Below are 26,687 nucleotides of genomic sequence, written 5' to 3' on the forward strand. Positions count from 1 at the left end.
GCCCAACGATGGTACTGGACCTGAAATTATTGCCAGTTTTTTTTTAGTCTTTTAATGCTAAAATCAGTTCTTTAAAATCAATTTTCAAATGTTCCGAGCTAGCCCTCCTGATGTCGTTTGACCCCACATGGACTACCACAGCGTCAGCTCCCGGCATCTGTGGGAGAACAGTCAGAAGCAGCCTTGTTATGTCCTGTACTCGTGCTCCTGGGTAGCACAGGGCTTTTGCCTTGGGGACCGAGATGTTTCTCACCATAGAGCTGCCTATGATGACAGCTGGTGATGTTGAATGGGCCGGTCTCACAGGCAGCCTCACGGTCTGGTGAGGCTGGGAGCTCCAAGGATCTGAACCTGAGGTAGAAGCCACTGGAAAGGGAAACAGAACCGAGGACGAAGACGCAGGTACCTCCGGATCTGGGGAAGCCACAAAGGACGAAGGAGCCGGAACCTCTGGATCCAGGGCGACAAAGCTGTTTCTGGTCTGTGTCAGTTCATGGCTCAACATCTCCATGGAGACCTCCGTTGCCAGAGGACGCCTTCTTCGACTTCCACGGTGAGTGACGTACCTCCATGGACGGTTTGGTTGGGTCGAGAACAGCTTCGTTCTCCAGGGAAGGGGAAAACCCGTTCAGTGATGGAACCCTGCCTAGCACCGGCCAGTCGGCTGTGGAGAGCGGCGACGAAACTTCCAAGAGAGAGTAGCTACTTCGCACCTGTAGTCCTCCGCAAGCAAGCAGTTGCTACATTGAAAGTCAGAGCGGTCCACATTGTCCTGGAACAAAGCAAAGTAAACACAGCTCCTGCAACACTGGAAACGTTCAATAGCGGCCTCCCTTTAAGACCGCCGAGCCAGCTAGGCTAGCTGGGCTTTCGCCCATATACGGGGATTAGCTGGGATTCCCCTATACGGAATCTGGCAGGATCCCGGGACAGATAGCAGCGCTCACAGAAATTTAGACCAACAGAGCCGCAGAATTCAAAGTAAAATAAAAGTATATAAAAACACTGTCAGCTTTTAAACCGAGGTCTTTAGTTCATGTTTTGGCGTTTGACAGCGTTCAACAATAACAAACATACATTGTTCTCTGATGACGTTAAAGGTCAAGACACACACTCTGCACACATGTACACATGGATGTTGTATTGTAAATATGTGATAGTGGAGTAGTGGCCTGAGGGAACACACTAAATGTATTGGATAAAGTGTTATGAAATGTAATGTCATGTAATATTTTTTTATTGTATATGACTACCTTAATGTTGCTGGACCTTGGCAGCAGCTAATGGGGATCCTTAATGAATACAAATACAAAATACACGTTTAGTGCAAGAGATCTACGCGCTTGTGTCTGTCATGTAGTGAACGCACACTATGAAGCAAGTAGGATGAGTGGCTGTATGCGCTTACCATGAGTTATTTTGATAACAGCGAAAATACATTGATGAAATTCATACATCAGAAATTAGAAAGCATACGAAATTAGAAGGTAGATCTATTAGATGTCGTTCTAGTTTCATTTCTCTCTTTCAATAAATTTCTCTGCAAACCAGAAAATGTTGTGTACTAAAGATGACATTGTAACCACACAAATATATTTAGAAGATAATTGTCAACCCGAATTAGAAACACTGTGCTGACAACCTTTAGCTCCTAAATTAAATAAATTGCACAGTAGGCTACAGTGCATTCGGAAAGTATTCAAACCCATTGACTTTTTCCACATATTGTTACATTACAGCCTTATTCGAAAATGTATTAAATAGTGTTTTTCCTCAACAAGCTACACACAATACCCCATATGACAAAGCAACGTTAGCAAATATATCTTCTTGGGTATGACGATCCTGACTATTCTCCCAGTACCTGCCGCTGAAAAACATTCCCAGAGCATGATGCTGCCATCACCATGCTTCACTGTAGGGATGGTGCCAGGTTTCTTCCAGATGTGATGCTTGGCATTTAGGTGAAAGAGTTCAATCTTGGTTTCATCAGACCAGAGAATCTTGTTTCTCATGGTCTGAGTCCTTTAGGTGCCTTTTGGCAAACTCCAAGCGGGCTGTCATGTGCCTTTTACTGAGAAGTGGCTTCCGTCTGGCCACTCCACCGTAAAGGCCTGATTGGTGGAGTACTGCATAGATGGTTGTCCTTCTGGAAGGTTTTCCCATCTCCACAGAGGAACTCTGGAGGTCTGTCAGAGTGACGATCGGGTTCTTGGTCACCTCCCTGGCCAAGGCCTTTCTCCCCTGATTGCTCAAATTGGCCGGTCGGCCAGCTCTAGGAAGAGTCTTGGTGGTTCCAAACTTCTTCCATTTAAGAATGATGGACGCCACTGTGTTCTTAGGGACTTCCATGCTGCAAACATTTTTTGGTACCTTTCCCCAGATCTGTGCCTCGACACAATCCTCTACAGGACAATTCCTTTGACCTCATGGCTTGGTTTTTGCTCTGATATGCACTGTCAATTGTGGAACCTTATATAGACAGGTGTGTGCCTTTCCAAATCATGTCCAATCAATTGAATTTACCACAGGTGGACTCCAATCAAATTGAAACATCTCAAGGATTATCAATGGAAACAGGATGCACCTGAGCTCAATTTCGAGTCTCATATGAAAGGGTCTGAATACTTAAGTAAATAAGCTATTTCATATTTTTATTTTTGGTTTGTCATTATTGGGTATTGTGTGTAGATTGATGATGATGATGATGATTTAAAAAATAATACTTTTGGAATAAAATGTAACTTAACAAAATGTGGAAAAGGGGAAAGGGTCTGAATACTTTCCAAATGCACTGTATAAGTTTATTTTCCACGCGCCATAATTTGTCCCGTTCGCCAAGCAAGACACACCACACATATTGATGCGCTAGAGCAATGCATACAGAAGCAATCTTTCAACCACTTTTGAGACAAGAAAGCATGGTACTTTCAAAGTGGCCTTTCCGCCCCAGACAGAGGCCCGATGCGAGTGTTAACTGCAACCTAATGCCTCAAATTTCCCGGCTGCATCCCCTTTGTGTGGCCATAATCCCCCTAAAACAATCCATGCCTTTTGCGGCCAGTGGCTGAATATAATAATTATAATTCCCTTCTTCACGCTGTGTGCCAGTGCACCTCTCACTCATATAGCTCTTAGTCACGTGATCGGGTCTTTGTCACCGGCTACAAGTGAAGACAGACACATCGGGGACGCAACTGTGTGCGTCCTTATCCAATTCCGAGGCGCATATTGAAGATATTGGAAGAACTGTTCATATTTACTTTTCGTCAGCAAAAGCACTAGTCTATGTCAATCTACTATCCCCCATAGTACAAAAGTTGACCTATTCCATTCTGTGCGAGAAATAAATATTCCAAACATAGCCCGATGCGATAGTTCCCAAATTAATACAACCACTAGCATCAAAAAACCTGTTATTAAAAGATTTGCCTGGTGCAACAGATGAGAACATTTAGCTTAAAATGTTGATGAACTGTTAGGCTATTTCTTCACATTATAAGTGCAGCACTGCGCACACGGAAGTAGGCTATAAGCACAAATGTTCCATTAGCAGGAAAACACCATCATCAAAAGTGACCACAAATGAGATTATGCATGTAATTATTTTATTATAAAGGTGCATTTTTATGTTGAAAATGTTCTTCCCTGTCGTGTCTTTGGCATCATTAAACTGAAGACTTATTTTTATCAAAAATCGCAGTCCACATTGTCCCGGAACAAAGCAAAGTAAACACAGTTCCTGCAATACTGGAAACGTTCAATAGCGGCCTCCCTTTAAGACCGCCGAGCCAGCTAGGCTAATCAAAAATTCTCTGTAATTATTATTACGTGATTAAACTAACTTAATCATGTAACTGTAATTAACTAGGAAGTCGGGGCACCAAGGAAAATATTCAGATTACAAAGATATTTTAATATCTGATCAATTAGTCTTCCAATTAATGAATTATTCTTTACCTCACTTTAGTCTCATTCCAAACGTCGTAAATTGTTGGTTATCTGCACGAACCCAGTCTTCACTATGAGTCATCCATACATCAATTGTCTTAAATCATTTATTTACTAACTAAATAAATCACAGAAACGCATAAACAAACAGTAGGTATAGTTACAAGGAAATGATAGCGGATGTGCCCTAGTGGGCTAAACCGGCATCGCGGCTTGGTGGACAAAAGGGAAGTGGGGGTCGACTGAGATAAAAGACACTACAAAGTTGATAATTATAACAATTGAAATGCTAATCCTTTGCACATGAACGCTCACTCATTCGGGAATAATTGCAATCAATATATATATTTACGCTCAGTGTATCGTCTTGATCTCTGTTGGAAAGTTTGTTTTTGTTGGAGAGTTTGTCCGCCCTCTCTCTCTCTCTCTCACTCTCTCGCTCTCTCTCTCTCTCTCTGCCGTGGTTAGAATGGATAGTTCAGAGTAACATTCAGCAATGTCGTTATAGAATAGATGTTTCGGCGGTTGTCGGTCTTCGCGTTCAATGATACCGAATTCCTAGCTGCAGACTAGTAATTAGTATCAAAGATTTGTTCTTATTCTGTTGGTTAGATAGTCTAAGAGTTTAACCACGTGGTATGGTTAAGAATTCAGCAAGAGAAATGCATGGTCTCTACTCAAACCTTAGCCCTCTGTGATGAGGTACTGGTCTATACTCAAACCTTAGCCCTCTCGGTAATCGAGTTAAGCTTGGTCTAAAGATAAATTCCCAAGGTGGGTGTTATATTCGGGAGAGCAGAAAGGGGCTGTCCCACGACGCCAGATCAGGCCTGTGCTCATGGGGCGGGCCTCTGATTAGGTTGAACTCCAAAGGGAATTGGAGTTTCCTTCATTAAACAGTCTAAAATCAAATTTCATAATTTCACAAATAGTTTCATATTTACTCATTCACCCCATACAACAATTAGACGCAAGCCCCACAACCGAGCCTCTTGTATAAACAGGGTTATGGTAATGTGGCTGTATTGTCTCTCATGAGTTTCACAAAATTGTACTAAATGGACCAGTTCGTAGCTGGCTACGTCACCGACCTTTTATACATTCTCCAGAACATGAATATTGTTCGGTTCTCAAGTTCTTTGAGGTGGAAGAAATTCCTTTGTTCTCTCTATGAAAACTCACTCTCTCTTATACTCTGGCCATGAGGAGAGAACTCCTCAAGGAATTTATGACCTGCCTAACATAGCATGGTGTAGGGAGTATAGAGAGAGGGGGATGGTGCAGAGAGAGGGGGATGGTGCTCGCTGTACCCAAAGAGGGCAACGTCATGACATCCTTAAACTTGAAACTCACGCGCTGCGTATGTATTACAGTTAGGCTATACACCGCTTGTAAAGCGGATTAATGTGCTTAATTTTAAGAAGTTATTTGGCCACTAGTTGTGAAATAAACCTGATCAAAACATATAGGCCTATTGGCTAGGCTACTTGAGGTGTGTGACTATGATTTGAAAAATTCGCTAAAAAAACATGCACTGTTTTACTAAAGCTGGGCATCATTCACAAGTGATAATATATCATTCACAAGTGATCAGCTAATATTGTCACCGATCAGACTATTCTTGATTTAATCTTGTCTTTACATATACTAAATAATATATGTGTGAAATTTGTTTTGATTTAGAATGGACCATTATCATGCACCTGTCTCGAAACAGGGGCCAGGGGAAAAATACATGTTATCTCTGCACTTAAATAGCGAATGGAGGACGCTTTTCCTGTGGTTAATTTTCATATAATCCTGTTTTAAAGAGATGCAATGTACTTAATATTAGGAAGGTTGAGAAATAAATATACTAGGCCTAGCCTATAGAAAGCTGTTGGGAACCTCCTCTTTTTAATAGAGGCCATCACACAGTTTTCTCATGCAATTGCATAGCCTATAGAAATGTTGCGCAACATGAGCTCATGGGCTCTCATGAAGTGTTTGATTAGATTTTTGATTACATTTGCATTGATGTCAAAGTGGTTAGAGGGACAATAGAGTGCGGAGTACCATGCAGCTAGCAAGTTTGGTAGGCTACTAATGACCATCAGCAGCATCAGAGCTTGGAGAAGCCTACCATGACTAAATGGTCACATGGAATCTGACTGCCATCATGACTCATGACTGCCGGTGTGGCGGTAATACGGTCACTGTAACAGCCCTATACCAGACTAAACGGCAAGCTAAAATATGTGATGGATAAAGTAATGCCGCATAATCAACTTTGTTAGGGTTTTATTTATTTTACCTTTATTTAACTAGGGAAGTCAGTTAAGAATAAATTCTTATTTTCAATGACGGCCTAGGAACAGTGGGTTAACTGCCTTGTTCAGTGGCAGAACGACATATTTTTACCTTGTCAGCTCAGGGATTCAACCATGCAACCTTTCGGTTACTAGTCCAATGCTCTAACCACTAGGCTACCGGTGACATCAAGCACCCAACACCGTCTTTTCCACAAGCTTGTGACAGAATCAGAGGCCACCTACGATGATCTCCTGCTTCACAGCAACGTGCGCTGTCGGAGTAAAGGAAAAGCGCTGGAGCAGTTCTGTGAGCTGCATGACCAGGTTGTGGATTTTCTCAGAAAAATCTAAATGAGGGCAGCAGCTGACCATCTTCGTATTCTGGAAATATAGGAATTCCTCTCCAGTGTTGCTTTTTTTGGTGATATTCTGTCACTTAAATGGGCTAAATCTGCAGGTACAAGGAAGAGGGAAAACAGTTGTGGACGTGGTGGAAAAACTTGAGGCCTTTACTAGGAAGCTTGAGTTGTTCGATTTGGACTGGAAGGCTACTGCACTTCAGCACACTGAAGAAACAACAGGCAGAGGGACCAGGCCGCAGTATTGTCACAGAGGTGATGGAAGATTTCATCAAGCAGCTGAGGGATAACTGTCAGTGTTAAATCTCCCAGAGGCCCACTTTCAGTTCACACAGACACAATAGAGTTATAAGAACCTTCTATTCTGTTGCATAAAACAACCATTTGATGCAATTACAGTATTATAACATAATTTTGTAATTTCTCCACCAATAAAAATGATTGTTTAAATTAATTACTCAACTGGTGTAGTTTCTTTCCATCTGTTGCTGTGCGCCACTTGCATAACAAGTTAGCTATATTTTCCGCACCAGACCACCAGACCTATTGTTTGTGCTACGGTTGCAGCTTTACATTTCAGCACCACCAAATGGTCCACTGTCTGCTTTATTAGTTGACTGTTTCCTGCATTCTCTCTCAACTGTTTTTTCTTCTTCTAAAGTGCTACAGTTTGGTTTAATATTTGTCTTTGGAAATCTTTTGTGTTTAATTAATTAATTTGTCTCTGCTTTAATCCTTTTTTTAGGTATACATGTCTTTAGTAGCCTACTTCCCCAATCTTGCGAATATGAACTTGATATTTCCATGGGAAAATGACGAACATAACCTACCTAAGACTGATTGGGCTATCGCAGGGTTCCCCAACTGGCGGCCCGCGGGCCAAATCTGGGCCGCCAGCAATATTATTCGGCACCCCAAAGCCCCCAAAATGTATTATGAATATTAAAAATAATAGTAATAATAATTTAAAAATCTCAGACCCGAGATGCAAAATGTCCCAAAATAAATATCTCAAGAAGGAAGTTACCCCCCCTAAATAATGCAAAAGTTACATTTTTACTTAATTCACGAGGAGAGAGAATGCAGGAGACAGTCAACAATAAAGCAGGCAGCTTCACGGTAGGAACCACACATGCAGAGATCATCCGTTCACCTACTCTGTGTCTCACAAAGACACGGCGGTTGGAACCAAAAATCTCAAATTTGGACTCATCAGAACAAAGGACAGATTTCCACCGGTCTAATGTCTATTGCTCGTGTTTCTTGGCCCAAGTAAGTCTCTTCTTGTTATTGGTGTCCTTTAGTAGTGGTTTCTTTGCAGCAATTTGACCATGAAGACCTGATTCACTCCTCTGAACAGTTGATGTTGAGATGTGTCTGTTACTTGAACTCTGAAGCATTTATTTGGGCTGCAATTTCTGAGGCTGGTAACTCTAATGAACTTATCCTCTGCAGCAGATGTAACTCTTGGTCTTCCTTTCCTATGGCGGTCCTCATGAGAGCCAGTTTCATCATAGCGCTTGATGGTTTTTGCAACAGCACTTTAAGAAAATTTCAAAGTTCTTGAAAATTTCCGGATAGACTGACCTTCATGTCTTAAAGTAATGATGGACAGTTGTTTCTCTTTGCTTATTTGAGCTGTTCTTGCCATAATATGGACTTGGTCTTTTACCAAATAGGGCTATCTTCTGTGTACCACCCCTACCTTGTCACAACACAACTGATTGGCTCAAACTCATTAAGGAAAGAAATTCCAGAAATGAACTTTTAACAAGGCACACCTGTTAATTGAAATGTATTCCAGGTGACTACCTCATGAAGCTGGTTGAGATAATGCCAAGAGTGTGCAAAGCTGTCATCAAGGCAAAGGGTGACTACATTTACATTTACATTAAGGTCATTTAGCAGACGCTCTTATTAGAAGAATCTCAAATATAAAATATATTTTGATTTGTTTAAAACTTTTTTGGTTACTACATGATTCCATATGTGTTATTTCATAGTTTTGATGTCTTCACTATTATTATGCCATGTCAAAAAAAAGAAAAATAAAGAAAAACCCTGGATTGAGTAGGTGTGTCCAAACTTTTGACTGATACTGTATCAGCGTGGTTGCTTTGCCATAATCAGTTCAGTTTTTATCAAGTTCTGTTTCAATATTAATCAGGCAAGTGTCTATCCACGTCATGGCCAGATTGGAAGGTTATGTCCCGGTCTTTGTGGGTGATTTTGAGACTCGCCGGGTAGAGTAGTTTGAATCTTATTTCATCATTGTAGAGGGCAGATTTAACCTTCTTAAATTACGCTCGCTTTTTGGATACCTCCACAGTGTAGTCAGGGAAGAGTTGGATGTTGCCTTAGTAGGAGAGCTGTGTTTTCCCTGCTGCCTGGAGAACATGCTCCTTCATGCAAAAGATTATAAACTAAACCTTGTATTTTCATTTGTTAGAGTGTGTGTTTGTTTGCATGCAGGGTGCATATTACGGGGGAGCAAGGGAGGGCTCAGCTCCCCCGAATGAGACGTTAGCCTCCCTAAATACAACAAAAGTCTAGCTTTGGGGGGGGGTCTCTACATTTAACTCTTTCTATTTTTAAAATGCAGTGGTAAATATTAAAATAAAAGCTTCCAAATGAAACGAACGCCCCCACCTCTCTGTCATTGTTTAAACCATTTATTTCTATGTGGTGGCGCTGTCCACTCAGTAGTGCTGAATTTCATCCTCTTCTGAGCTCCTTTATGCATCGATTTTCCCGATTTTCCTTTGTTGATTTATCATTGTTTGCTTTTGTCGGTCAGCTGTTTAGAGCGCTCATTACTTTGTTTTTCAGGTGCACGCAGGTACTGGTGTTCTCCGTGCCATCTGTGGCCAGAAGTAGCAGACCGTTTATTTAGCTTTATTATTTTTTATCAATATTTATTTTCTTTCCTGGATCAGCTGATGATGGTCGACAATATCACTGGACAACTAGCCTACAGCTAGACACCAATGCACATCCGATCCGACAAAACAGGGTACAAACATTATTGGGCACAGACAACAGCACAAAGGGCAAGAAGGTAGAGACAACAATATATCACACAAAGCAGCCACAACTGTCAGTAAGAGTGTCCATGATTGAGTCTTTGAATGAAGAGAATGAGATAAAACTGTCCAGTTTGAGTGTTTGTTGCAGCTCGTTCCAGCGCTAGCAGCAGCGAACTGAAAAGACAAGCAACCTAGGGATGTGTGTGCTTTGGGGACCTTTAACAGAATGTGACTGGCAGAATGGGTGTTGTATGTGGAGGATGAGGGCTGTAGTAGGTATCTCAGATAGGGGGATCAAGGCCTAAGAGGGTTTTATAAATAAGCATCAACCAGCAGGTCTTGCGACAGGTATACAGAGATGACCAGTTTACAGAAGAGTATAGAGTGCTGTGATGTGTCCTATAAGGAGCATTGGTGGCAAATTTGATGGGCGAATGGTAAAGAATACCTAGCCGCTCGAGAGCACCCTTACCTGCCGATCTATAAATTACGTCTCCGTAATCTAGCATGGGTAGGATGGTCATCTGAATCAGGGTTAGTTTGGCAGCTGGGGTGAAAGAAGAGCGATTACGACAGAGGATACCAAGTCTAGATTTAATTTTAGCCTGCAACTTTGATATGTGCTGAGAGAACCACAGTGTACCATCTAGCCATACTCCCAAGTACTTATATGAGGTGACTACCTCAAGCTCTAAATCCTCAGAGGTAGTAATCACACCTGTGGGGAGAAGGGCATTCTTCTTACCAAACCACATGACCTTTGTTTTGGAGGTGTTCAGAACAAGGTTAAGGGCAGAGAAAGCTTGTTGGACATTAAGAAAGCTTTGTTGTAGAGCGTTTAACACAAAATCTGGGGAGGGGCCAGCTAAGTACAAGACTGTATCATCTGCATATATATAGATGAGAGAGTTTCCTACTGCCTGAACAATGTTGTTGATGTACATTGAGAAGAGCGTGGGGCCTAGGATCGAGCCGGGGTACTCCCTTGGTGACAGGCAGTGGCTGAGACAGCAGATGTTCTGACTTCAGACACTGCACTCTTTGAGAGAGGTAGTTACCAAACCAGGCCAAAGACCCCTCAGAGACACCAATACTCCTTAGCCGGCCCACAGATAAGTATGCATTGAAATTATAGGGAGCGTTACTTTTTTCACCACTACATCACTGGCTACCGGTAGGCCTGTTTGAAGTTCCTGGTAATACACATTGTAGCCTAGTCTAGTAAGACCATGTGTGTTAGGGTGACCATCCTGTTTTTCCCGGGACAGTTTCAGCCCCATTTCAGGTGTCGCGACTTTCAGACTACAAAAAAGGTAAATTTGTCAGCAAGACGCATCAATTTATGTATGCCTAATCAATGACAACCATTGAATGTCATTAGGAACACTTTTTGGTGTTAACAGATGTCTATTTCCATTGATCAAATGGCAAGTATACATGCAGTTTGGGTGATGGTATTATTTTGGAGTGGATGTACATGACTGCTGAGCTACTTTTGAAGTAGGTGCCAGGTAGCCTACTTTTGAAGTGATTTGTTTGACAATCAGATGAAAATATCTTGAGTGTTTGTGTTCATACCACAATTAAAGGTAATTAATTTTTACCATTTTAATTGTCTTTATTATTAGGCCCATAAAATGTATTCAAGCAGTGCACTCAATAGAGACTCCCTGAATGTCATGGTGTAATTTGCACTCTGTGAGAGATTTACCGGACCCATATGCATTGGGTACATAACCTGTTTATTGTTTACTCCATGTGTAACTCTGTGTTGTTGTCTGTTCACACTGCTATGCTTAATCTTGGCCAGGTCGCAGTTGTAAATGAGAACTTGTTCTCAACTAGCCTACCTGGTTAAATAAAGGTGAAAAAAAAATATTATAATAATAACCTACGGTGCTTAGAATGACAGAAATCACATTTAGATTATGGTAATTCCTCTTAACAGAACATGCAATTCCTGTAATGAAGCAGCCAGTAAAACGTAATTTTCAAACATTTGCCAAAATGAGAGTGGTTCTGTATTTGACAGAGATGAAAATCTCCGTTAGAAACTTAGAAAGAAGGGGAATCTAAAGATAAACCGCAAGAATGAGTGGCTGATATGACTAGGATTGCTTTTAGCTTCTGGACAAATAAATAAAGTATGAGCCAATAGAACAGGAGAGAAATGGCATAGCGGCAGGTCCAATGTGCTAGCTGGGGTAGTAAATTAAAATACATTTGCCAAAATTATACAGAAATAAATAAAATACTTCACCAGAAAGCATGACTTAGCCACAGAGGAATCGAGGATCATTAGCTTCTTAAAAAAAATATCTGTTGATTGTTTCAAATCCCAAATTAGTTTCAAATTTTCTAACAAATGTTTCAAATTCAAATTAGTTGATTTTTATCACTTTATTGTAGATTTGTATGATTAACAGTGATTTGTAGAAACATTATCATTGAAATGAAACTGTTCCACGAAAATGTGCATATTCAATCATAACTAGGACGCAGATAGGTAAAATTGTAAGATAAATTGTAAGCTTCCACAAACTTGAAACACAGATGCTGCCTATGAAGTAGGCTATTTATAAAATAATTGCCTCCATCGTCGGATTTTGCCTATAGGCTACTTTGAAGCAAGGTAAGTAGACATGCCTCATAATATGAAGTACACTTTGCCGGTTTCAAACAATTAAGTATGCCTCCAGCTCACATGTTGATGCGCTGATAATCTGTTGCCTGCACTTAAATGGTGAATCGGAGGCGAGCATTAAATTATCAGTTGAGAAATAAAATATAGTAGCTCTTTTAATCGTGCACCAAAACAGTTTTTAACATGCGATTGCATTTAAAATTGTTGCTCAATGAATGGGTTAATAAAAGCACATGTTTTACTCCAGCAGCAACCAGCTGAGGAGCTGCAGGAGAAATACTAATCAAAATATACTTTGTATGCTGTGTGTGTGTGTGTGTAATAGTTGTGTTGGATAATAAGATACATGAAGGCTATTTAAAATACATATGCCAAATGGACTACCTGACATAATTCCGCCCGAGTTTTTCTTTTCGTTCAAATATTTTTTATTGAACACATACAAGAATGGTGTATCGGTATAAAAGCCAGGTATACAGTTCTTATCTATACATAAAATAGCAGACAGAAACAAAAAGACCCAGGGTTCCGGGTACAAAACAAATATTACAAAACAAGACATACAGAACATGGACAGGTATAAAGAAAGAGGGTAGGTGTCCCCCCTTACCCCTCCCCCCCTTTATCCCTCCCCCCCTTCTTCCCCCCCTTTATCCCTACCCCTTATTACCCTCCCCACTGCTCGGGTGGCGGTGCCAGCACACGCTGACCAAAGGTGGATTAAAATATTACAATTGAGAGTGCGTTAAACAGTACAAATTCACAGCGCCACATGGTCTAAGTAGTAGAGGAAAGGCTGCCAGATTTGATCAAATGTTGATAATTTATTGTTCAGAATATATCTAATTCTTTCTAAGTGTACAGTGTTTGCCAATTCGCTGAGCCATAATTTGGTAGTGGGCGCTTCCCTCTTTTTCCAAAACAACAAGATTATTTTTTTTGCCGAAATGAGACTGTAAGAGATGAGTTGTTTTTGGGGGTTGGTTAATCCGTTTAGGGAATCCGACACTCCCAGGATTATCAGAAGCGGGTCTGGATCAATTGAAGTCTCCAAAACTTCCGAGAGGATCCTAAAAATTCCACTCCAGTATCCATACAAGCTAGAGCATAGGGCAAAGCAGTGGAGTAGTGTACCCTGTGCAGCCTGACATTTATCACACATAGGGGATGTATCAGGAAATATCCTATGCAGTTTGGTTTTGGAATAGTGTAATCTGTGTAATACCTTGAATTGTATGAGACGGTGTCTGGAGTTAATGGAGCAGGTGTGGATGTACTCCAAGCTATCTTCCCAGTCTGACACTGAGATGTCAGTCCCTAGTTCTTCCTCCCATTTTGCCTTAATGGCATCTGTAGAAGGTGTGCTAACAGATTGAAAAGCATCATATAAACGAGATATCAGTTTGTCTGAGGTGGGGGATGTTTTTAGGCATCCGTCAAACATGGAAGGCTTAGCGTTCCCGAATGTTGGGAGGTGTTTTCTAACATAGTCTCTGATTTGTAGGTATCTGAAGAAGTTACTTCTGGGAAGATTATAAGTTTCCCTCAGCAACTCAAAGGAAGCAAAGGTCCCTTCTATATATAAATCCCCTATGGTACTTATCCCCAACTCTCCCCATTGCTCAAAGGTGTTATCAAGGTTAGAGGGGGAAAAGGAGGGGTTCCTGGCAACAGGGAGCATGAATGACATTGGTCTAAGCTCGAAGTGGGTTTTAATTTGCTTCCAGATTCGGACTGTGCTATCTATAATAGGATTGTTACGATAAAGTGACCTCTCCAGATTGACAGGCGACAAAATCACAGCACCGATAGAGAAGGGGTGACACTCCTCACGTTCCATACTAAGCCAGCTGGGTGACGGACGTGCGTCATCCAGCAAAAACGTAACCACGCGGAGGTTAGCGGCCCAGTAATAAAATATAAAATTTGGGAGAGACAATCCTCCTTCCATCTTGGATTTGCAGAGGTGTTTTTTACCTATCCTGTGTGTTTTATAATCCCAGATGAAAGGATTGATAATTGAGTCCAGTTGTTTATGAAAGGATTTAGGTATGAATACTGGGATGTTCTGGTATAGGTAGAGTAGTTGTGGGAGGAAGACCATTTTAATGGCGTTAATTCTTCCGAGCAGAGAAATTGGGAGAGTTCTCCAAAATTGTATGTTTGTCTTGAGTTTTTGCATCAGAGGGGGGAAATTCTCTTTAAATAGTAAGGAGTATTGTTTGGTAACTACAATTCCTAGATAGGTAAATTTTTCTGAAGACTTAACTGGAAGATGTTCTAGCCAGGAGGTGTTTTGTAACCGTATGGGCATTAATTCACTCTTGTTCCAATTTATTCTGTATCCCGAGAAGGTACCAAACAAATTAATCACATCAAGAATAGCTGGAATACTAGCTTGGGGTTCTGTTACATAGAGGAGAATGTCATCTGCGTATAGGGAGATCTTATTTAGAGTATCTTTAGTATTATAGCCGTGTATTGCTGGATCAGATCTAATCGCCTGAGCGAGAGGTTCAATGATTAGGGCGAAGAGCATAGGCGACAGCGCACAACCCTGCCTTGTCCCTCTGTAAAGGTTAAATCGGGGCGACAGTGATTGGTTAGTGAGTATTCTCGCACAGGGGTTCCTATATAAAAGCTGGATCCAATTTATGAACCCATCTCCAATATTACATTTCTGTAGGACTTTGAACAGATAGGACCACTCAACTTGGTCAAAAGCCTTCTCGGCGTCAAGAGATATCACGGCAAGGTCCATGTTGGTTAACCTCTGAGAATACATAATGTTGAAGAGGCGCCTGAGATTGAAGTATGAGTTTCTGTTCGGGATAAAGCCGGTCTGGTCCGAGTGGACCAATTTGCCAATTAAAGTGCTAAGCCTGTTAGCCAGGGTTTTTGCTAAAATCTTTTGGTCTGTATTAAGGAGGGATATTGGTCTGTATGACCCTACCTCTTCCGGATCTTTACCCTTCTTATGTATAACTGTAATGAATGCTTCATCCAAAGTAGATGGGAGAGCTCCCTCCTCCTTGGCCTGAACCAACATTTTGTGCAGGTAGGGAGAGAGCATGTTGCTGAATGTTTTATAGAATTCACCAGGGTATCCATCTGGGCCCGGGGTCTTGCCACTCTTTAGAGATTTAATTGTTTCTCGAATTTCTGCTAGAGAAATTTCCTTATTCAGGAAGTTAGAATCTTCCTGGTTCAGGGCAGGAAGATTACAGTCCTCCAAAAAGTTTTGCATAATTAAGGGGTTAGGATCTGCTTTAGATGTATATAGAGTCTCATAAAACTGTCGGAATCTGTCATTGATGTCTTTGGGGGAAGAGAGTAATTCCCCAGAAGTCGATTTAACTTTGTGAATCATTCGGTCGCTCACATTTTTTCGAAGTTGTCTGGCGAGTAATTTGTGTGGTTTGTCACCAAACTCAAAATATTTTTGCTTGGCGTAGAGAAAGGATTTAGCAATTTTAGCTGAGAGAATCTGATTATATTCAAATTTTAAAGAGGTAATTTTTTTATGTTTCTCCATAGATGGATGTCTAGCATTGTCCCTATCCAGTAAGTGAATTTGTCCCTCCAGTTCTACCAATTTTCCCCTGTTTTGCCTACTCCTGGTAGTCTGAAAGGAGATGATACAGCCTCTCAAATAAGCCTTCAGTGTTTCCCACAATAATGTTGGGGAAGTCTCTGTGTTGTCGTTGGTATCAAAGAAAAATGCAATTTGGTCTTTAAGATGTTCACAGAATGTTGGTTCTGTGAGGAGCTGAGGATTCAACCTCCAGACCCTCTCGTTTGGTACGATGTCAGCCAGTCTCAGGGAGAAGGTGAGTGGACTGTGGTCCGAGATTATAATATCATGATACCTCACATTACAGGTATAGGGGAGTAGTTTAGCATCAACCAAAAAGTAGTCAATTCGAGTATAAACATTGTGAACATGAGAGTAAAAGGAGTATTCCCTACCCGTAGGGTTAGTGATCCTCCATATATCAAATAAGTTAGAATTCTTTATGTAGGTATTCAAGAATTCACTTGAATAGGAGGTGGGGGTTCGCCGGGTAGAGGATCTGTCCAAGTATTGGTCTAGCACACAGTTAAGGTCCCCTCCGATGACCAGGTTAGTGTGGGAGACATCTGGAATCAGGGCAAGGACTCTTTTGAAAAAAGAGGGGTTATCAATGTTTGGCCCATAGATATTTAGTAGAGTTACAGAAGTAGAGTGGATCTCTCCTATTACGATCACATAACGACCCTCTTTATCCACAATAGTGGTTTTATGTAGAAAGGGAATTCCTTTCCGTACCAGAATCGCTGTGCCTCTCGTTTTGGCAGAGAAGTTAGAGTGATACACTTGCCCCACCCACCTACATTTAAGTCTGCTATGAGAATTATTTTTCAGATGGGTTTCTTGCAAAAATATAATATCAGACGAGAGTGCTTTCAAGTGGGCTAGGACCTTGCCTCTCTTAATTGGTTCGTTTAAACCCTTGACATTCCAGGAAGTGAATGTGAGTCCCGCACCAATCTCATTTGTAGTTCCTATGGTGGCCTGCATAACATGTAACTCAGTAAAAAGGTAAGCAAGCGCACCAAACCGTCACGATCAGCATATGTAGCACCTACACCCGAGCAGTGTCCAACCAGCCCCCCCCCCCTACAAGCACCTTTACTTCCCACCCTGTACCCCTACTTTCCCCACCATTTACCCCCCCGATCAACCCACCTTTAACAGGCATACACAAATAGGAGAGAAAAAAATATAAAAATAAAAATAATAAACACATTGTCTGGCCGATGCCAAAAAAGCACGGCGCGACCTCGAACAAGAGGTGAAACAAAAATAAAATCCCAACTATACGTTCACCTCTCACTATCCTAGAACTTCTACTAACATATGAACTGAGGAGGCTCCCGCGAGTAAAGTGTTCAATTAACATCTAATAAACCTAAAGAGGATAAGTTGCAACTTAAACATATTGCGCACTTAAGCGTCATCTTGGGTCAATCCCTGAGATAAGCAAGATATAGCAGCACAAGATTATATTGCTAAGCAATGCCGGTCTAAACATGAACCATCAGCAACCGACAGACAGCAGAACATTTACATATTGTGGGTTAGATAGGAAACAAGAATTTTTCTAAATTAAACGTACCCCCAACCAGAAAATAAAATAAAAAATAAAAAGGTTATATATATATATATATATATATACATACATACACACATACATACACAATATACACATATATATATATATACATACACATACACACACACCACACCCAAAATACATGTAAAAGAATATATAAAAAAATATATATACATATATATATGCATACATACACATACCTACACAAACATTCATGCCCCAGAATAATAATCTACACTAGTTTAAAATATACACATACATTATGGTAACATGCTAAGAGAAAATAATTATAAAGTACGAATAGTAATTATATGTACACACACCTATACAGACACTACAGAGGGCTGGTGGGGGTCTAAATCGGGAGAGCGGCCCTCGGCTAAGACAGAGGCAGAACGGCACAAAACTTCAACTTGCTATCCAGGTGTCTGTGTCTGCCCCTTCCCAACCGTCACCCCCAGTCCCATGCAAGCAGTAAATAAATGGTATTGTAATAACAATAAATGTAAGAATTGAAAAATAAATAACGAAACCAAACAGCAACAAAAAATGGGGGAATATAAGTATGTTCAACCGAAAGTGTCAATGGTCAAACCTGGAAGGCATCGCTCTGAACACAGCCAGAATGAAAGTGACTTTAACTGACCGCCCTCCACAGCATCTTACATGTTCGGTAGCCCTCGTTGAGACCGTTCATTACGGTTTCACCCGTTATGGTATAGTATGGATTCGATTCCATGAGCAGACCCTAACACACAATGACAATGCACTCTAACCTGTACGGGGGATTGGCGTATGTTCCCGGATAAACTTCTCTGCGTCCAAAACCGAGGAGAGCCAGATCTTCTCACCGGAAGGCGGGGTAATTCTTAGTCTTGCAGGGAAGAGCAAGGCTGGGCGAAGATGGAGTTTGTAGAGCTTGGTCATGACATCTCTGTAGGCGCCGCGGTCCTTTGCCACATCGGGCGCATAATCATCATAGACACGGAAGGGGTGCCCTTTATGTAACAGGTTGCCCCTCATTCGGGCCTCGCGCAGGACAAGATCCTTGGTCTTGAAACTGTGACAACAGATGATGACTGGGCGAGGACGTTGGCCCGGTCCAGGCACCGGAACAAGGGCGCGATGTGCACGGTCCAGCTGGGGGTCCGAAGCCAAAACATCCGATCCCATTGCATCCTTCAGTAGCTTGGCGAAGAAGTCGGTGGGGCGAGAGCCCGCCTCTACCCCCTCTGCCAGACCAACAACGCGAAGATTATTACGTCTGGAACGGCCCTCCAGGTCGACCACTTTCACAGAGAGCCTCTGCACCCTACCCTGCAGTGACGAGCACAGCCTCTCTAACTCGTCGATCCTACCAGCGTTGAATTCAGAAGCCCTCTCAAGGTCCACAATACTCTGGCCCTGCGACGCGACCGTTCGAATGGTGCCCTCGATTTTGGTGTCCAGTTCAGCAATAGTAGCTTTAAGATCCTCAGCTAACGCAACACGTAGTTCTCCCAACGCCCGGGTAAGTTCTGTAAGTGTCACGTTTTTGCCTGTGCCTTCCGCCATGTCTGTCTCGTTGTTTGGTGAGGAGTAGGCCTCCGATAAGGATTTATTGTCCTTTGGTCGCTTATTACTCGGCATTTTTACACAGAAAGTTACAATGTTGTATTAGAAAGAAACGTTTGTTGTAAAAAGTGTCATAAAGTAGGTTAAGTTAGATTATTTCGCAAAAAAGTTGCAGGAGCCTCTCACACACAGCCGTTCACTCCAACATGCTAGCTCCGCCCCCGAGTTTTTCTTTTCAACTGGCTCCTCCTTCACGACGTCCCCTGAATGTCCACCCGCTAGCCTGCTAGCCGCTGCCCGCTAGCTGTCTAGAGCACATCGGACTGTTAGCTTAAGAGGCTTATCGGCCACTATACCTATTTTGCCAATTGGCCTGGTTTACCACACGAAGCCCTGCTGATCCGTCCTCTGAACCGGAACCCCCAACAGAAGCTAGCCAGCTAGCTTGCTACTAGCTAGTAGTCAGCTAGCCACTGCTAGCAGTCATCAGCTACCTTTAGCCCGGACAACTTCAGCTACCTTCAGCTACCTTTAGCCCGGACAACTCTTACCAGTCTGCACAGCACGACTCAAACCAGAGCAAATCTGACTTATTTTTCTCCATATCTCCGGATTCCTACCGCAAGCTCTGAACCTTTTTTTTCACCTGGATCATCGCAGCTAGCTAGCTGCTATCCGAGTGTCCACTCCTGGCTAACGTCTCTGTCCCGAAGCAACAAGCAATTAGCCTGGAGCTAGCCTTGCTAGGCCCATCTGATAGGCCCATCTCCCGGCTAGCGGAAGAGGTCCATCAGCCACTCCTTGGGCTTCAATACCTATTTTGCCGATTGGCCTGGACCCCTACTGACCCATCATGACTGGACTACCGAAGTGGTTCGCCCGAGGGGGTTTCTTAACTGGCTCCTCCGTTGCAACGTCCCCTGAATGCCCATCCGCTAGCCTGCTAGCCGTGGCCCGCTAGCTGTCTAGAGCACATCGGACTGTTAGCTTAAGAGGCCCATCGGACAAATTCTTTGCCCACTATACCTATTTTGCCAATTGGCCTGATTTACCACACAGAGCCCTGCTGATCCGTCTGCTGACGTAACAACACGAGGGGGCCACAACAGACTTTCTTCCATTGCGACGTCCCTCAAAGGCCCTTCTGCTAGCTTGCTGGCCCCGGCCCGCTAGTTGCCTGAAGCCACTCACTGGACTAATATGATCACTCGGCTACACATGCCTCTCCCTAACGTCAATATGCCTTGTCCATTGCTGTTTTTGTTAGTAATTATTGCCTTATTTCACTGTAGAGCCTCTAGCCCTGCTCAATACGCATTAGTTAACACTTTAGTTCCACCTCCCATCACCTGGTTTAAATTATATTTCTAGAGACAATATCTCTTTCATCGTCACTCTATGCACAGGTTTACCCCCACTGTATTCACATCCTACCATACCTTTGTCTGTACATTATGCCTTGAATCTATTCTACTGTGCCCAGAAATCTGCTCCTTTTACTCTCTGTTCCGAACGTACTAGATGACCTGTTATTTTAGCCTTTAGCCGTACCCTTATCCTACTCCTCCTCTGTTCCTCTGGTGATGTGGAGGTTAATCCAGGCCCTGCAGTGCCTAGCTCCACTCCCATTCCCCAGGCGCTCTCATTTGTTGACTTCTGTAACCGTAAAAGCCTTGGTTTCATGCATGTTAACATTAGAAGCCTTCTCCCTAAGTTTGTTTTATTCACTGCCCTAGCACACTCTGCCAACCCGGATGTCCTAGCCGTGTCTGAATCCTGGCTTAGGAAGACCACCAAAACCCCTGAAATTTCAATCCCTAACTATAACATTTTCCGACAAGAGATTTGCAGGGATAGCCTGCAGAATTCTGTCTTACTATCCAGGTCTGTGGCCAAACAATTTGAGCTTCTACTTTAAAAAATCCACCTCTCCGGAAACAAGTCTCTTACCGTAGCCGCGTGCTATAGACCACTTTCTGCCCCCAGCTGTGCCCTGGACACCATATGCGAATTGATTGCCCCCCATCTATCTTCTGAGCTCGTGCTGTTAGGTGACCTAAACTGGGACATGCTTAATACCCCGGCCATCCTACAATCTAAGCTTGATGCTCTCAATCTCACACAAATTATCAATGAACCCACCAGGTAAACCCAAAATCCGTATACACGGGCACCCTCATAGATATCATCCTAACCAACCTGGCCTCCAAATACACCTCTGCTGTCTTCAACTAGGATCTCAGCGATCACTGCCTCATTGCCTGCGTCCATAATGGGTCTGCGGTCAAGCGACCACCCCTAAGACACTTCAGCGAGCAGGCCTTTCTAATCGACCTGGCCCGGGTATCCTGGAAGGATATTGACCTCATTCCGTCAGTAGAGGATGCCTGGTTATTCTTTAAAAGTGCTTTCCTCACCATCTTAAATAAGTATGCCCCATTCAAAAAATGTAGAACCAGGAACAGATATAGCCCTTGGTTCACTCCAGACCTGACTGCCCTTGACCAGCACAAAAACATCCTGTGGCATTCTGCATTAGCATCGAATAGCCCCCGCGATATACAACTTTTCAGGGAAGTTAGGAACCAAAATACAGAGGCAGTTAGGAAAGCAAAGGCTAGCTTTTTCAAACAGAAATTTGCATCCTGTAGCATTAACTCCAAAAAGTTCTGGGACACTGTAAAGTCCATGGAGAATAAGAGCACCTCCTCCCAGCTGCCCACTGCACTGAGGCTGGGAAATACTGTCACCACCGATAAATCTACGATAATTGAGAATTTCAATAAGCATTTTCCTACGGCTGGCCATGCTTTCCACCTGGCTACCCCACTGGCTCCAGGTCATCTATAAATTGTTGCTAAGTAAAGCCCCGCCTTATCTCAGCTCACTGGTCACCATAGCAACACCCACCCGCAGCACGCGCTCCAGCAGGTATATTTCACTTGTCACCCCCAAAGCCAATTCCTCCTTCGACCGCCATTCCTTCCAGTTATCTGCTGCCTATGACTGGAATGAACTGCAAAAATCACTAAAGCTGGAGACTCATATCTCCCTCACTAGCTCACAGATCACTGCACATGTACATAGCCAATCTGTAAATAGCCCATCCAACTACCTCATCACCATATTGTTATTTATTTATTTTTGCTCATTTGCACCCCAGTACCGCTACTTGCACACTCATCTTCTGCACATCTATCACCCCAGTGTTTAATTTGCCATACTGTAATAATTTCACCACTATGGCCTATTTATTGCCTCACTCCCCTTATCCTACCTCATTTGCACACACTGTATATAGACTTGCTCTATTGTATTATTGACTGTATGTTTGTTTATTCCATGTGTAACTCTGTGTTGTTGTTTGTGTCACACTGCTTTGCTTTATCTTGGCCAGGTCGCGGTTGTAAATGAGAACTTGTTCTCAACTAGCCTACCTGGTTAAATAAAGGTAAAAAAATTCAAAATAAAATGAATTCCACAAAATTATGCAAATTAACCTATAGACCAATAAGCATGAGGTCAAATGTATTTACATCTACAAGTATTTCCATAAATTATTTAGCAATGGTATTTATTTTGTATTTTCTTTACAGCCAAATTGTGACCCCCCTCTTGATGGTGGAGAGGACTTTTTTTTTATCCTGCAATTCTACACATTCTGCCATGGGCGGAGAGAAGTAATGTGCAATTTTACAGCTAATTTCCTGCAAACCTACCCATTTTGCAATTCTACCCATTTTGCTTATGCCTGGAACTGGCCCTGTTTGTGTGTGTGTGCGTGTGTGTGTGCGTGTGCCTGCGTGCATCTCTGTGTGTGTAGACTGAATGAGTTTGTATGAGTATTGAGTAAGCCTTACACACCCTTTTGATTTCAAAATTCCACTGTTGTTACACGTCTCAAATGATAGGCTGCTACATCAACAGTATCGAGAGGCCGTTCAGAGTTCATTGTGGTTTTGACTACTCTCTCTCTTTCCGTGTGTTGAATGTTTCTTGGTTGGCTAGCTGCTGTGACAATAATAATAATAATCTATAAAATATTAAGTTGACAGACACAATCAATTCCTTATTCTACATGATGAAGAGGAATGCCTGTTCTTTATAATATGGTTCTTTCTGAGCATGCTTTGTCACTTTGCACCCTGACCCCACCCTGAATAGAAAGACCCTGGCGAGTCAAGGGTTTCTTGAAGTTTCTTGTTGGTTAATTTTTATGTTGTTGTTTTCTCAATGTTTCCTTTGACAGATGTTGGATGGACTCCGTCGGCGGCACGGCTCTCGCCCCTCCCCCCGACCCCTGTCACTCAACTTCACCACCTTCTCAGCCCCGCCCCCAAGCCATGATGTGGACAATAGCGATCATCCAATCAGGAGGTGAGGATCAATTCCAAGGATTAACATTTTGGGTGGTCATAAAACTATAGCCAGTCTGAAATCAACCCCAAGCTCGATTCCTTATGTAGTGGATGGCAGATGATACTACGGAGAGTTTCCCTACCATCTCAATGGTACACCTAACATGCAATAACTGGAAATTAGAAAAAAAATGATGGGTGTAAGCGATAGGGCAGAAACTCCAGTTTGCATGTCAAAGGGTAAGATTTGACCATATAGTTATCCAATCCTTACCCACCTGTCCCTACTCCCTCTAAGGATTGTATAAGTGTGCAACACATCTGGCCTATTGGATAATGGGTCTTTGAACTTTGACCCATTGACTGTGTGTAACATTTTGCTGGCCTTACGCAACATTGCTGAGTTGTTTCATCAGTTAATACTGAAAAGTTCTGCAGAAATGGCTAAAGGGAGTAATCAAAAGAAGAGACTGAGTGTGGGGTTTTGTGGGTGAGGTATAGTGAAACACACACAGAGAGAGATCAGAACAGCACAGAAAATGTGGTTACACCCTGTGTGTGTAGTGAGTGTGTGTGTGCTTGTGTGCACGCGTGTGTGTGTGCATGCTGGTGTGTATGAGCTTGTTTCTACGTCTATCCAAATGCCTATGCGTACTCAATGCCTGTGTGTGTTCCTGCGTCTGTGAGAGTGGGAGTGGGGTGTTGAAAAGGTCTATTGTTCAGTGGTCTGGTGTCAGCAGACTTCTCCTGGACTGTGTGGGTTTGACCAGAAACACAAGCATTTATTCACACTGTACTTTAACCCCTCCACCGATCAGAATACACATTTTCAATCCGTTTCACCAATCAGACAACCTCTAACCTTCTAACCAACCAGACTTCAACCCTTTAACTGCCCTCAGTAATCATATCACTGTATTTAATCTATTTTCTGTGCGGTAATTTCTAATTCTGTCTTTTTAGTCCTTCTCCCATCAGAGCATTGCTTTCTCGTCTCATTCCCGGCCGTGTTGCCCATAACCAATGATACAGGTTCAGATCGTTTTCATCCTACTACCGCTTAAGGTTACGATTGGGGGTTGGGTAATCTGATCCAAGATCTGTTGTTAACCTCAAACTGTCTTATGCTTCTAACAGGAGAGCCTAGAAGCCTAGCAAGGCTACTTCCTTTATCCTAGCTTGTCTCGCTGCATCTTTTGTCCCGCGATACATCCCCTACCATGCAGGAAACCGTCTCTCATTGTGCCTTATTGTGTCACTGTTTCCTGTCCCTGTTTTTGTTGTCAAAGAGCTAGACTTCTTCCTGTTAAGCTCATGGTGTCGCTATCAGGTAAACAGCAAAAAATATATATATTAGTTCCCTTTCTCTGCGGTCCGATATGCATTTGATTTTGTGCTGTGAATGAATTTATTGTATTTGTATGTCTGCATGTATGTGTGTATCAGTGGAGGCTGCTAAGGGGAGGACGGCTCATAATAATGGCTGGAACGGAGCAAATAGAATGGCATTAAACACATGGAAACCATGTGGAAACCACCATCCACTAATTCCGCTCCAGCCAGGGGAGGGGGAAGCAAGGAAATGGTATTGTTTTTTTTCTCCTGAGACCTCAGACAATAAGCAATAGTCACAGACCATGGCCCCGCCTTCTTCCTCCTCCCCTCACCCCTCTCTCTCTTCTCCTCAGTGTCTCATTGAGTCTTCTGCTCTGGTCTCTGCCTTGGCCAGATGCACAGTCTCTCTTCCGTCTTTCACTTTACACTCTTGGTTCATACTCTTCGCTTCTCTTCACAACCCCGCCCCTCTCTCTATTTCCCTATTTGAATGATCTCCTTCTTGTTCAGTTTCTAGTCTTTGCTGTAGCTCAATGCTTAGTCTGCTGTCTTTCTCTCTCTCCCTCCCTCTCTTCCGTCATGAGAACTCTACACAGGCTGAAGTTGATGAGCTCTCCCAGTCTTAGTGAGCTAGGAAAGAGTGAGAAGGGATCACCGGAGGAGAGAGGAGAGAAACAGAAGAGGGCTGGGGCCAACGCTACCTGGAACAGGTATGCTGCAGCCTGACCATGCATGTAGTATATGTAGATGTAGAATATTAAATATAATTTAATGGGTAAATGGGTAAATGGAATCTGAGTGGTACATGTTGATGTTTGTGTGTGTGTCCACTAGCATCCACAATGCTGTCATTGCCGTCTTCCAGAAGAAAGGTCTGGCTGACAATGAACTCTATGTCCTCAACGAAGGTGTCAGGTGAGTTACAAACACAAGCAAACACACACATCTGTTTGCTAGCATGGCGTTTATCTGCCACGTGTGTGTGTATGTATGTGTGTGTGTATGTGTGTGTGTGTTTGTGGGAGGCCATGTGGTCTTGCCAGATATCTCATTATCTTTCAAGACCAGACCAGAGCTGTCAGTTCTGTCATGTCAGCCTCGATTACAGCCCAGTAAACAACTGAAGTCACGCATATCACACACTATAGAAGAAAACCAACAGGCCAGAGAGCTGAGTCAATCATACACAGCAAATTCTTCAGTGTTAAACACTGGGCCAGTGTCTATATGGGTTCACACTTGAAGGTGTGATCTTTAGTCTGAACCAGGTCTGTGTTTGATCATTTCATTGCAGAGGTGGGTGAGGGGCCTCTAGCGGGTCGTTTGTGTTGTTGGGTGGTTCTTGGCTGTTCACAGGTCTTGGCATGCCGCCCCACTGATTACCTCGTGGCCCCTGTACTGACTTGGTGATAGAATTGAGGGTGCTGGGAGGGGTGAAGACGGTTTGGAGGGTTCGGGGGGTCTGGACTGAGGCTAGCTTGCTGCTGTGCGGGATTATGGGTAGGGAGGGCTAAGGAGGATGGATCTGGGCCACTAAGGAGCAGGGGGAGGAGTTATCATTTGGTAATTTTTGACCTGGGGTTTGATGGGGGTGGAGGTGGCTAGGAAGGGATTTGTTGGGATGGGGCAGAGATAGAGGGGCCGGCAGGGGTAGGGGTTGTTTCTGGAGGGTCTTGGGTGGTGACAGGAGTGGGACATATTGGGAAGTGGGTTGGCCATTACCTGTGGAAAGGTCTGGTTCTGGGTCTTCGTTGTTGTTGTCTGGCGGAGTGGGTTGGTGGGGTTGGGATTTGGGTTAGGGTTTGTGGCGCTGGCCCTTGCTCTGCCGGGATAGGAACTGGGGCAGGTTCTGAAGTAGGTGGCCGCCTATCCCGCACAGGTTGCAGGAGCGTGTGGACGTACAGTCTGAGTTGGGATGCTTGTCTTTACAGATCTTGCAGATGATGCCTGTGCAGGCTGTGGCCAGATGGTCCAGTTCCTGCACAGTTTGGTCATGCCGTAGTAGTGGACGGA

The 26,687-nt window shown here is 43.1% G+C and overlaps 1 protein-coding gene across 1 annotated transcript in view; it reads left to right on the top strand.

Annotated features, from left to right (window-relative positions):
- LOC139584581 (proline-rich protein 5-like) overlaps window positions 1-26,687 on the top strand; it is a 64,309-nt gene that overhangs the window by 18,635 nt on the left and 18,987 nt on the right. The window contains exons 3-5 of the mRNA XM_071416604.1: window positions 23,231-23,358; window positions 25,259-25,384; window positions 25,509-25,589. Coding sequence (XP_071272705.1) covers window positions 23,231-23,358; window positions 25,259-25,384; window positions 25,509-25,589 — 335 coding nt within the window. The remainder of the gene's footprint in view (window positions 1-23,230; window positions 23,359-25,258; window positions 25,385-25,508; window positions 25,590-26,687) is intronic.

Source organism: Salvelinus alpinus, chromosome 9 (genome assembly GCF_045679555.1).
Source record: "Salvelinus alpinus chromosome 9, SLU_Salpinus.1, whole genome shotgun sequence".
Lineage (NCBI taxonomy): Eukaryota > Metazoa > Chordata > Actinopteri > Salmoniformes > Salmonidae > Salvelinus > Salvelinus alpinus.